The sequence below is a fragment of the Carassius gibelio genome, chromosome A24 (genome assembly GCF_023724105.1).
Source record: "Carassius gibelio isolate Cgi1373 ecotype wild population from Czech Republic chromosome A24, carGib1.2-hapl.c, whole genome shotgun sequence".
In the NCBI taxonomy this organism is placed as follows: domain Eukaryota; kingdom Metazoa; phylum Chordata; class Actinopteri; order Cypriniformes; family Cyprinidae; genus Carassius; species Carassius gibelio.
Window position 1 is genome coordinate 3955095 of NC_068394.1, and position 13709 is coordinate 3968803.

Here is a 13709-nt window from a genome sequence, read left to right on the forward strand (position 1 = left end):
AAACAAAAATTGAGTGTACATTTATAAATCGATACTTATTTCATTAAATTCTTCAAAACTAGTTAAGACTGCTGTGACTGTTTCTAATACACCGGCGAAGGATATTAAGTATATTGTTTATTTTTCTTTTGCAGTAAACAGTAAAATGTTGTCATTACCATTCATCACCACTAGGGGTGCACCGATAACACTTTTTCCAGTACTCGCCCAAAACCGATACTTTTATTTTTGGTACTTGCCGATAGTATGATGAGTTTAGCTTCTGAAATCTCTGGAAATGTGAAAAGGGTACATTGCCAGAAGTCATCTGTTTAGACAGAACAATGCATAAGTTACATTCAGCACAGAGAAGCATCTTATTACCGATCCCAGATATCTGTGGATTAAAGGGCTGAATCATTTCCGTGGATAATCATCATGCCAAAAATGATGAACCGAAAACAATCGCCTTGACTTGTTCCAGTGCTTGGCCTGCTCATTCATTTCTTTTTTTGTAAAGAATCTCACAAAGCATATTACATATTTGTACATAATATATTTATTATATATACACAATATAAAAGATTTTTAAAATATATACATGATCAGCTTTCATACATACAGACCATTTAGTAAAGCACTTTCGATGTGGCCATATTATTAATTAATCTCCATTTAAATCTGTTCCTGCTAAAACCATCTGAACTTCATGGCAAACATGCATACAAGATGATAAAGTGTCTCTTTTAAGTCTCTTGTAATGTGAGCTTAATTTGGTTTTCATTTTGCTCAAAGCAATACCGTTTCCTCCTGGTTAAACCATCGTTCCAGCTGCTACTGTAGGCTTTCATGCCGTGGCTTGTTTCATCAAAGCGTTCTCTCCAAACACTTGCTTAAAGTAGGCCACATGCTCCTCACAGTGCTCTCCTGAAACAGGAAGATGATATCAGAGGAAGTCCACTCATTTGCTGACGTTTCTGCTCCAAATCAATGAGAATGAAGTATATCTCAGCATATTTCATTCGTCAAAATCGCCTACCTTGGTTGAAACCAGGATTTCCACGCAATCGCATATTCCTCTGCTCGAAGAAGCGGAAGATGGTGTAGAACAACATAGTGTCGTTTGTTTGCCGCGCGGCGTCCAGAAACTTCCGAGCAGAGATGTTATCGTGGGCGCCGACGCTTCGAATGAAACGCAGAGCGCCTAAAACCTGCTGCTTAGACAGAAGAACCTCCACGATCTCATCATTAGCAGTGGAGAGCCTCTGAAAAACACACATAAACCCACGCATGGAGTACTTGAGATCAGCAAAGGCAAAATGAAGCTTAAAGGGTTAGTTCACCCGAGAATGAAAGTTTGTCCATCTTCTACTCACCCCGAAGCATCCTAGGTGTATGTGACTTTCTTCTTTCAGAATAATCCAATCGGAGTTATATAAAAAATTGTCCTTGCACTTCCAAGCCTTTCAATGTGTGTAAGCTAGTGTTTGTTGTCAACAGTTCAGAAGACGTGAAATAAAGTGCGCGCATCTGTAATAAAACGTCTCTCACGCGGCTCCAGGGGGTGAATAAAGCCCCCCTGTAGTGAATAAAAATTTATGTAACATAAATATCCAGATTTCAACCATAAACATAAACTAGAAGTGAGGAAAAAAAGTGTTTATTACATTTGAAACCTGGATATTTATCTTTAAAAACGCATGGATTCACTACAGGGGGCCTTATTCACCCCCCGGAGCCATGTGAGGGGCATTTTATTACAGATGCACACTTAATTAAACGTCTTGTGAACTGTTGACAACAAACACCCGCTTACCCCCAATGAAAGGCTTGGAAGAGCAAGGACAATTTTTAATATAACCCCGATTGGATTATTCTGAATGAAGAAAGTCACATGAACCTAGGATGCTTCGAGGGCGAGTAGCAGATCGACGAATTTTCATCCTCGGGTGAACTAACCCTTTAAATTATCTGCACTGAATATGCATGTGAGTGTAAAGCAGTTTTTCGTACCTTCAGCATGTCCAGAGAGAGCTGGTGGGCAGGTGGATACGTGCTCTCCAGAGACAGCAGCAAACAAGCCTGGAAGCACAAAAAACCTGAGTCAGCCACATCAAGAAGTTCTTACTGAAGCAAAGAGTCATTGGTTTTTACAGACAAGAAGAATGAATGTACATCAAGGAATGTTCTAGTGTAAGAAAATGAGTTACAATAACTTAATCTCACCAGTGGTTTGGAGTCGCTGAGGACGTGATACTGAAGAAACTGGTGCAGCATGTAGAAGAGGTTGTGCTGGACCAGAGTTTTGATGACTAGCTCATACAAATAGTGCTGGAAAGATCAGAACAGTCACTGTTTACTGCATACAACACAACTTTGACAAATATACAGTTTGACTCGGTTATGATTCTTTAGTAAATAATGCAAACGTAACATTAAATACTCGAACCCAACACTATAAAAAGAAAATCAAGCTTTATATACGTAAATATTAAACATTTTATGAATTCTAAGCCTTATTATACTATATTAGTTATAAACTTAAAATGATAACTTTCAAAATATAATTGCTCACATGTAACGCATTAAGGCAGGAACCTCTTATTTTAGTATAATTTATATATGTAACGATAATAAAACTCCATATACATCGGGAAGAATGAGGCGGGAACCGGCGCACAATCAAAACATAATTTTAATATTCAAAATAAACACAACAGCGCGTCAGCCCCTCACGGCGACTGACGCGCACAAATAAAAGCAAACACATAAAATAATGTCCCCGGCCTGGTCCTCTCTCGTCCTTCACGGTCGTCACTCCAGTTTTATATCCTTCCATCTCCTACGTGGGACTCAAGACCGGCGGTGGGGCGCAGGTGTAGCTCATCTTCAATCACTACACCTGGCCTCACTCCTCGTTCCCACGCCTCTTGGCCCCGGCCCACTCGCCACAATATACAATCATGATATTTTTTTCATTTTTTAAATAGGCTTTTTTTTAAATATTTGTTTTAAGTTTCAGTCATTTTCTAATGTAATTTCATCATTTTCAATAGTTTTAAACTTTATTTATGTTTTTGTACTTTAGTACTTCGTTAACTGCCAATGCTACATTTTTAATATTCATTCAAGTTTTTCATCTAATATTCATATTTATTTTACTTCAGCTTCATTTCAATTAATGACATTTTTTATTGTTTTAATTTTAGTTAACAACGAACAGTGATTCCCAATTTATCTTAACTGAACCCTTTTGACTAAACATGTTTAGTTAATAAATATTTACGTGATTTACTTGTAGACACTTACATATTTATTTTAATATTTCAATAATTTAACAACACATTAGCATGTTCATGCTTCTCTGATGTTGGTTAATGATCATGTAAGATGAAAATAAACTAAATATTTCAGATTTTGTAAATCTAAAACTATTTTATTGTAATTTTTTTTATAGTAATGGGAAGATCAGATCACTTGACTAATACTGTAATTCGATCTGGTTCATCAAAATGAACTAATCTCTATTCCAAGTCATTTTGTTCTTTTGAGTGGCTTAAAATTATATATTTTTTAACAGCCAAATTTCCCAAACCCATGCAGGGTTTGTAAAATTAACTTAGACCACTGTTTATAGATCTGACTAGATATTCATTCATCTATAAAAAGTTTGTCCCATTGCACTAACTCTCTCTCCACGTTTCCCCACACCGTCCTACAAATGAAGTCTAAGAAGCTCATAAACAAAGTTTGCTGCCTTAAGTCAAGTTCAGTCATAACTTTACTGAAACTCATGCAGTTGGTGTATGTCACTCTATATGTGAATAGTCTTCTAAACGTCAGGCAACAAATTAATTTTCCTACATATTTCATTCAAAGGCACAGGTTATGGAATGCCCTCAATATAAAAGATGATGAAGTGCAATGCTGGAGGCCACAGCAAAGATTATCCTCAGTTACTGTAGACGCTCAAAGCAGAATGTGTCTAAGCAACCAAAACGCCTAGCAAAACACCCAACAAGCCCCAACACCTGGGTCAGGGGAAGGTGAACCCGGGACACAATTTACAGTTACACCAGAGCTTACCACTGGAGTGAATGGTTCAGATATACCAACCTCAGACTACTACCTACGGTTATTGTTTTGCAATGTTAACATACAGTGGTGGACGAAGTACACAAATCAAGTACTTGAGTAAAAGTACAGATACGTATAGTAAAATATTACTCCAGTAAAAGTAAAAGTACTCCTTTTTCAATCTTACTCAAGTGAAAGTACAAAAGTACTAAATTTTTTATGTACTTAAGTAAAAAAGTACTGAAAGATAGATGTTTGCAATTTTATATAGGCTACTTAATTTAATGTTATATTAGAACATATTTTTTTATAATCCTACTGCTCAAAATACCTGGGATTTTTTCCAAAATAACCTCTATATGGAGTCAAAATATATTTTTGTTGTTGATATGGACTACGCTGATGAGAGTAATGTTCACTGTGAAGCTTACACTGTGATGTACCTGAGAGAAAACAGAGTTGACCATCTGTTTTTCACCAATAAGAACAAAGGAATTTAAAGTTTGTTTTACAGAACATCAAAGTTACAGTACAGACCAAAAGTTTGGACACACCTTCTCATTCAGAGAGTTTTCTTTATTTTCATGACTATGAAAATTGTAGAGTCACACTGAAGGCATCAAGGGCTATTTGACCAAGAAGGAGAGTGATGGGGTGATGCGCCAGATGACCTGGCCTCCACAGTCACCGGACCTGAACCCAATTGAGATGGTTTAGGGGTGAGCTGGAACACAGACTGAAGGCAAAAGGGCCAACAAGTGCTAAGCATCTCTCGGGGAACTCCTTCAAGACTGTTGGAAGACCATTTCAGGTGACTACCTCTTGAAGCTCATCAAGAGAATGCCAAGAGTGTGCAAAGCAGTAATCAAAGCAAAAGCTGGCTACTTTGAAGAACCTACAATATGACATATTTTCAGTTGTTTCAAGCTTTTTTGTTATTAATATAATTCCATATATAATTCCACATGTGTTAATTCATAGTTTTGATGCCTTCAGTGTGAATCTACAATTTTCTTAGTCATAAAAATTAAGAAAACTCTTTGAATGAGAAAGTGTGTCCAAACTTTTGGTCTGTACTGTAACTTTATATATGACATGATAATAAGGCCTGAAGTTAGGAAGAACATTAAGGAAAATATAATTATATTTTCATAATGATTTTTTCCTTCTCTAACCTTGTCTATGGTTTAAAAACTACCCTGGCCAAACGGGGTGCATCTCTTCCCACTTTAATAATTACTGTAGTTACCATGTTCTGAACATCACATAATTTCTTTTATACCCAGATGTAATCTCTCTCTCTCGCTCTCTCCCCCCCCCCCCCCCCCCCCCTCTATATAGGTGGTTGACTAAAAATATTTGGACATTATTTATAAAAATTACCTCAACTTAGCACCAACAAGCTTGTTAGCTTGACAGTTAGCATCAGCTGACAATATTTACTTATTTTCAGTACGGTTATGAATAAACATTCATGTCTGTCTACTCGTCTAGTTAATCCAAACAATATACATATGTATAACGTTACTGTTGATAAACAATATAAAAACAGACGTCACATAGGACATTTTAATAAAACTGTTAACATTATGGCAGCGGGGAATTTGAACGTGCATGAGTTATTGTATTTAATCTGTGTTATTTAAAAAAAAAAAAAAAAAATTTTTACCTAAAATTGATGTGTCTGCACTCGAGCATTTCAGTGGGCTTAAATAGATCACTCTTTACAACGGATTTAGTTCCCAAACAACTGAACATTTTTACCTAAATATGATTTTCAGTTAAATAATTAATCCAATATTTCGACATTAATAACTTACTTTTAGCAACATCAGACGCACGCGCGCTCACAAGATCTCCCGGTTCTTACTTCTGGAGACTCGCACTAAACGGTTCATTTGAATCAGTGAGTGGTCGACTCCAGAACAGCTGCAATCGGATCATTCTAATTCCTAAACGAATCGTTTGGTGCGATTCGCGATCCGATTTAAAGGTTTATTTTGAAAAGACTCCGCTTCTGCGTCTCGGAGCACGTGATATATTATAGGGAGTAACGATATGTTTTATGAAATGTAGTGAAGTAAAAAGTACGGTTTTATGCTTTGGAATGTAGTGAAGTAAAAGTAAAAGTTACTCAAAATAAAATTACTCAAGTAAAGTACAGATACTTGAAAAATGTACTTAAGTACAGTAACGAAGTAAAGCTACTCCGTTACTGTCCACCACTGTTAACATATGTTAATCACCCACACGTCATTTATTATTTAGATGAGTTTGTTTCTTCATCAGAACAGATTTTGAGAAATCTAGCATTGCATCACTTGCTCACCAATGCATCCTCTGCAGTGAATGGGTGCCGTAAGAATGAATATTTGGACTCTCTTTCTGATGGCACCCATTCACTACAAAGGATCCACTGGTGTGCAAGTGATGCAATGCTACATTTCTCCAAATCTGATGAAGAAACAAACTCGCCTACATCTGGGATGGCCTGAGGACGCGCACATTTTCCAGAAATATTCATTTTTAGTTCATACCTGAACAGGGATCTGAAACTGGTTAAGAGAACGGATGTACTCCATAAGAACTGCAATTATGAACTTATGCTTCACTCCCTGTTCAAAGAAGACAATTTACAGCATTAGAATAAGAAACAACGATTTTGGAGACTTGCAGAACATGGTAAAAAAAAATGCATACGTTTAAAAAGTACAATGCTTGTTTACCTTCTTCTCCGTGAAGTCAGACAGCACGTGTGTGTACATGTCTGACTGGTCTATCACCGCCTGGGTCCGGACGGGCCTTTTAGAAGAAGTGCTTGAGCGACTGGGCCCTGATTCCATAGCCTGAGGAGAGAGAAAAACATTTCTATAAATACCACATTCATATATAGAATATGCAGTGTAATAAAACAATCTGTACTGACCGCAGTATACGCTTGCTCTGCATCCAGGTACTCTTTGTACACTTGGTTGAGTTTATCAAACACTGTTGCCACCACAGACAGATTCCCTTTATCTCCTTCTGTAAGCACTGAAGAACAAGACATTCGTCATTAAACATAATCCTAATAATCGAATATACTACAAACATCATATCGTACTATAACTCTTTCGTAGATATTGTTTTGCAGTGTTATTTTAGAAAGCATATATACAGCTCTCTGCTGCTTACTTTGCGAGCACACAGACAAGATGACCATTTTGCAGTCTCGTCTCCGCAACAGGAAGTCCATGAGTTTGCCTTTGTCCAGCAGGAGTTTCAATGTGGGCTGGAGCTTCACCTGGAGGTACCACAGATACCCTGACAAACAGAGAACATACATGACCCTGGACCACAAAATCAGCCTTAAGTGTCCATTTTTGAGCTGCGTTAATAAGATTTCCACTGATGTGTGTTTATTAGGATTGAACAACATTAGGCCGAGATACAACTATTTGAAAATCTGGAATCTGAAGGTGCAAAAAAATCTAAATACTGAGAAAATCGCATTTGAAGATGTCCGTAATTCATATTACTAATCAAAAATTACATTTTGATATATTTACGGTAGGACATTTTCTTGGAACATGATCTTTACTTAATATCCTAATGATTTTTGGCATAAAAGAAAAGTCAATAATTCTAACCCATACAATGTTTTGTTTGGCTGTTGCTAAAAATATACCCCAGCGACTTAAGACTTTGTGCTCCAGGGTCACAAATAATCATTCTCCATCATGCCAGATTTTATTTCATCTGTGTGTCGTTTAGTAAAGTACCTTCGCTGGCACTGATGATGATATCCGGTTGGAAAACACTCCAGGAAGATGAGTCTTGAATGTAAAGGAAAAGTTCGAAAAGGGCAAGTACATATGGTATAGTTCACATATGAACATAAGTTAGGATATCCTTTGTAAGGATACAGAGTTCACAGGGCACTGGGGCCTGACTTGGAGCGGCCGCAGGTCCTGTAAAGGTGTGGAAAGAAAGATTATGTTCCTTACACTCTCAGAACAGCATTCATTAAAAACAAGCCAAAACAGGTGTGTAAAAACGTGTAATATTGGTACCGTCAAAAGTGTGGTGTCGCTTTCAAAATGAATTACTGTAATTTTTGGACTATAAGTCGCACCTGAGTACAAGTCGTATCAGTCCAAAAATACGTCATGATGAGGAAAAAAACACATATAAGTCGCATTTATTTAGAACCAAGAGAAAACATTACCGTCTACAGCCGCGAGAGGGCGCTCTATGTCTTCAGTGTAGACTACAGGAGCACTGACTCGAGCAGCATGGAGCGCCCTCTCGTGGCTAGAGACGGTAATGTTTTCTCTTGGTTCATCTCTCTTAGTTAATTTCTCTTGGTTCATGTCAAATTAATTTTGATAAATAGGTCGCACCTGACTTTAAGTCGCAGGACCAGCCAAACTATGAAAAAAAAGTGCAACTTATAGTCCGGAAAATACGGTACATGTCACCTGTGAGATGGATCTTGTAGGGGTTGATGGACTGGGCAGGAAGCACAGGCTGATGCACATTTAATGCACCATCTGATTCCCTCAGTTTTATATCATAAATGAGTGAAGACTGAAATACAATAAGACAAGCATTTTAAACAATTACAGAGCAGATCAGACCTTTATTTTAAGCAGGTTTGCTGATAAGAGTATATCATGCTTTCACATATTTTTTTTAGGGATGCACATTATTGGTACAAATATTCTAGAGATTTTTTATATTTATTTCTGCTTGCTCGTTTTCCCCTAATTTCGCATGTGGATTACATCTGACGTCATTTACCATTCACTTTAAGTTCTTCTTTAAAAAAGCTTACGCTGTTTAATGTAATCTTCATCAAATCTCAAATTGAATATGTTTTTATATAGGACTTTTTAATGTATACAGACAAAATAGTGATTGATATCAACTTGAATTTTAATATCGGCACATCCATATTATTCAAAATAAAATAATGAGAATGCCAGAGGACTAGCAGAGCAGACTGTTAGAGACTAGCTCTTGTCATGAACTCCACAAATGTGTTAATATCATGTGACTGACAACTTGTTAAACTCACCTGTGAGCTCTGATGGTGCACCACAACTAGGTTATCCACCACGTTCAGGGCAAACATGCCCGTGGTGTTTAGTTTGAGCACATGAGTCTTCCTACACGTGCCTTCTCTACAGTTAAAAGAAAGAAGAACCGGGTAAAGAAAAACAAACATGATCAAAAATAGAGCGGAACGCTTTTATTGGACAGTAAGTTATCTGTTGTACCTAGGCAGATGATAGAGGACCACCTCTGCTCCAGGACTGTTGGTGGCTCTGGAGTGATGCTTCAGATACATCACATAGAGCTGATCATAACTTCAGGAGAGAGAGAGAGAGAGAGAGAGAGAGAGAGAGAGAATACACTGGGTTTCACAGTTGCTTTTTAACACATTATTGCAATTTATTTCATAAGCTATTAACCAACATATGATGTGCAGAATACATTTGTTCAGAGTTGGATGTCTAGTGTTGGCTCAGGTGTACATACACACGTCTTACATTGTAGCCACAGCAATGTCACGTTCAGAGAGGCTGAGTTTGGCTGGTTTGGGCACCGCTGGCAGTTCAATCTCAAACTTGGACATCTTTGACATGGTGGCGCTCTAGAGAACATGATGTTGAGATTAGAGCAGTATGTGTTAAGATTTAACAGCCAGATATCAGAGCTACTGTTGCCCTCTTCTGGTTTAAGTCTGCAGATGCAAAACTCTTGCATGCTTTCAATCAACGTTAAAGAATAAGACATCGAACTCACCTTGAAAGCAAATGGCTGTAGCACATTACCCTGTACAGTGGTGGAAAGGAGAAGAACGGCCGTCTCTGGGCAATACATGTACCAGTTCACATTGATGCTCTGGCTCTTTAAGAGCTTCAGGGTTCGTTTATCTGGCAGCACCTGAAACAGAGCAAAAACAAGGATTCTGATTACCTTTGGTAGAAAGAATGACTTCTAAAAATAAGAATTACTTCAATCTTACTTGCTGAACTGATGTAAGGGTGTCACCTCACCTGATAGAATTCTATTCCCTGGTCAGTGACAAATACGATCTCGTTCCAGTTGGTCCAACAAAACCCGAGAATACTGGCATTCTTTGTCTGAAAAAAAAAAAAAAAAAAAAGATTTTTCAATAGAATTAATTCCTGTGAAGCAAAGCTGAATTTTCAGCATCATTCCTCGGATCTTCAATGTCACATGATCCTTCAGAAATCATTCGAATATGACGCTCAAGAAACATTTATTATTATCATTAACAGTTGCTTAATAGTATTGTGGAAAGCATGATTAGCCTTTTTCGTGATTCTTCGCTAAATTCGAAGCTCAACGTTTTCAAAACACAAGTCATTTGAAATACAGAATTATAGAAAAATCGTTTGTAACATTATGAATTTTTGTTACTGTCACTTTTGACAAATTTAATGCATTTTTGCTGAATAAAATCTTTTTAATTTTCACTGAATAAAATCTTTTTTATTTATAGTTTATTCATAAATGCATACATTAATTATTTAATTAATCATAGCCAATCTCTTTTGGGATGTACCTTGCACTCATGGGAAAATTCCAAGTGTGGATAGTCAGGAATGAAATTCATAAAATCCTAAAAAAGAGAAAGAAAGAAATTCACTTACAGAGAACCATTGCACAACAATTGCATTTACTGAGATAGCAACCATCACTGATACTTACAACTGATTTTGTAGTGCGCTGTACAGCTAAGATTTTGTTCCCCAATGAGAATTTGATACACTTTACCTCTCCTTTGTCATCCATTCTGTCAAAAACAAAATAGTGTTTAAGAAAGTTTGCCAATTTTGTATTGTTAACAAAATATATATTTAAAAGAACAACAATAATATAATACAAAAGTAAATTAAATTACTAGAAAAACTATTCAAAGTATTAACAAATACTATGCAGTATATATATATAAAATACTATATATGAGACTGAGTGATCTTTAAATGATGCATGTAGGATATAGATGCATGAGGAAAGTCTAGGGGTCTTACCTGAAAGCCACCGAGCTCTTGTCATCTGGCCCTTTAACCACGACTCCTGTGGCCCCTCCAGATCGTACTGCAAACACCTGCAAACACGTAAAACACAACTATTACACTCAGAAAGCATAATGTATAATGACAGATGAACACTAAACATATTGTAAATAACGTTACATATGAATATAATATTAACTCAAGTCCATAGTATATACTGTAGAAAAGTATCATCTGATACCAAGCCACAGTACTTTTTAATATAAACTGTCACCACATTTTATCCCAAAAATCTAGCATTAATCATAAAACTAGCAAATAAAATACGCGAAAGAAAGTTATTGCAAATAATAGGGTTACATTCATAGAGTTAACATGCATCTAAATAGAATTTCATTCATAAATAAAGCCTAATCTAATTATGTATTTAACGCATTAAAATGTCATCTACGTAATGTTACATGCATTGAATTTGAAGACCTCTGCACAGGAAACCTCACGTGCCACTCTAATCATTTGTTAATAGGTTTTATGGAAGCATTCAACTACGTCTATATTATGACTGTGACAGCGACAGCATTCAAAATGCACCTATGTTGTCCAAAAATGGACACATTTTGAAACAACGTCATTATATCGTTTTATAATGTCATATAGTTATTATACTTCAAATTATTAAACGTGTCCTCACCTGTTTATTCGCCTCGTCGAAAAACACATTGTTAACGCTCGATGCGTTCTCAAACTGCACGGGGTTTTCACTGAGCTCTAGATAATATTCGTCGCTCATTTTGTTTTATAAAGAGACGTTTATTCCGCTGCGCTGCGTTTTTACTTCAGCTAGTGTTTCCACTTCCGCGCCCGTCGTCATGTGATGCTCCAGCGGTCATGTGACGTGACCTACATTTATTTTTTTTATTATTTATTTATTTTTTAGTTCCGTCACAGGCAAGTAAAAGGCACTTATAAGGCAATGTTTACAACTCTAAATGAACTTTGATGTGACTTCAAATAACAAAAGTATGTCTGTTTTAATTCATTTTAAATTTTATTTTTAATTAAATGATTTTATGTAAAGAAAAAACGTAAGATTACACGTTCCTTATAAGTTCTATAAATTATTCCTTTATTATTTATTTATTTATTTATTTATTTATTTATTTATTCCAGCTGATAGTGGCATAGAATTAGGCCTATGTTTTTTTTTTCGTTGTTGTAAACTCATGTTACCAAAAAGCAACTAGCGACATTCAGTATAGATCAAATTTATGTTAATGGTGATTTAAAATCTTTATTCTAAAAAGAAAGAGTTTTTTTTTAAAAAAAGAATTAGTACATTTTCATTCATTCAAGCCAAAAAAAAAGAGTTGGCATAACGTGTAACGTGAATTTACTTTATTTTCGCATAGAATAATTTTTTTAACAAACGCGAGCAAAGCAGTCATTTCATTTTGTCTTTCACAACACCAGCGCTGCGTTTTTAAACAGCAGTTTGTCCGATTCATTGGCTCAGTTTTTAAAAAATGCATCTCTTTGGTCCATGAAATTAGAAGGCGATCATGTTCAGTTCAGTCTGTTTTCATCGATGACTGTCGCAGCAGACGGTGCGTGGATCACCTGAGCTCTGGAGAACAGCTCAGCAGCAGGTGACACTGAATACACAACACTGTCCAGGGCCCTGTGATAAACTCTTCTGTGGTGTAGAGTAGGCCAACACCTAGATAAACTTTACCGTACATTTTATTGACGGCGGGGTAGAAGAAACTCCACAGCTTTATAATTATATAAATTATTTTGACACTTAATTATATTATTTTATTAATAATAACAATAAAAGTATGTTTGATTAAAAAAAAATGAATATGCATGTTTATGAATGTATGTTATGTAAAATCATATATATATTTAAAATTTATATATTCTTATTTTCTTAGTTATATTTTAATCTTATAAATTTATAATTTTCTTTTAGTTCTAGGTTGTGTTAACTCACCTATTTGTTTTTCTGCACTTTACAGTAACATACAAAAAGGAAGATGAAGAATGGAATGTTTTTCATTCTTCCAGCGAGTATGGAAGGCTCTGAAGCGTCCCTTCAGATGGAATCAAGTGGAGTCTTCTGTGCCTCTCTCTGAGATGGTCAGTCCTGAGCCATCGGCCATCATCCCTCATCATTCCTCAGGTTTCGAGTCCATCTCGTTCAGCTTTACACTGGACAACATGTCCAAAACATCTTCGACCCTCTCTGAGGACAATATAGATGAGAGAGAAGGTGACTATACCTGTAGCTGCACCATGCGGGCCAATAGGAGACCCAGCCTGCATACTGTTAGTATTATGAAACAGGGTATGTGGGGCCAAGACGGCATTTCCAGCATCCCAGAGTTGACTTTGCCAGATGAAGTGCCTGTCAGTGTGCCATCAGTTATCCTGAGTGCTCAGAGTGGCACAGATGCTTCTCCTGTGGAGAACACTGCACCAGGTGAGACAGAATTTAAATTGAATTTGAGTTTAATTTAATTTAATTTTAATAAAATGTTGTTAAAGGGTGATAATATAACTATATCCAAAAGTGATACAGAAGTAAAGTACATTTTTACTTTTTAAATTTTAGTCTTTATC

At 36.4% G+C, this 13709-nt stretch overlaps 1 protein-coding gene across 1 annotated transcript; it reads right to left on the reverse strand.

Annotated features, from left to right (window-relative positions):
• Positions 1–520: 520 nt before the first annotated feature.
• rmc1 (regulator of MON1-CCZ1) lies at positions 521–11972 on the reverse strand. The gene is made up of 20 exons (XM_052542974.1): positions 11779–11972; positions 11103–11179; positions 10780–10864; positions 10634–10690; positions 10101–10187; positions 9847–9987; positions 9591–9694; positions 9318–9407; positions 9116–9221; positions 8517–8625; positions 7962–8006; positions 7818–7871; positions 7231–7359; positions 6983–7089; positions 6783–6902; positions 6594–6671; positions 2206–2310; positions 1993–2061; positions 1019–1244; positions 521–906 (listed from the first exon to the last, which is right to left on the reverse strand). The coding sequence occupies exons 1-20, from the start codon at positions 11875–11877 to the stop codon at positions 827–829; spliced, it is 1968 nt and encodes a 655-aa protein (XP_052398934.1). The 5' UTR covers positions 11878–11972; the 3' UTR covers positions 521–826.
• Between the last annotated feature and the right edge of the window lie 1737 nt (positions 11973–13709).

Coding starts and splice junctions, on each gene's coding strand:
- rmc1 (XM_052542974.1), bottom strand. CDS start 11,877: ATGAGCGACGAATATTATCTAGAGCTCAGTGAAAACCCCGTGCAGTTT. Junction 9,695..9,846: donor TACAGCCATTTGCTTTCAAG/GTGAGTTCGATG, acceptor CATGTTCTCTAG/AGCGCCACCATGTCAAAGAT. Junction 7,090..7,230: donor CTTGTCTGTGTGCTCGCAAA/GTAAGCAGCAGA, acceptor CTTGTTCTTCAG/TGCTTACAGAAGGAGATAAA.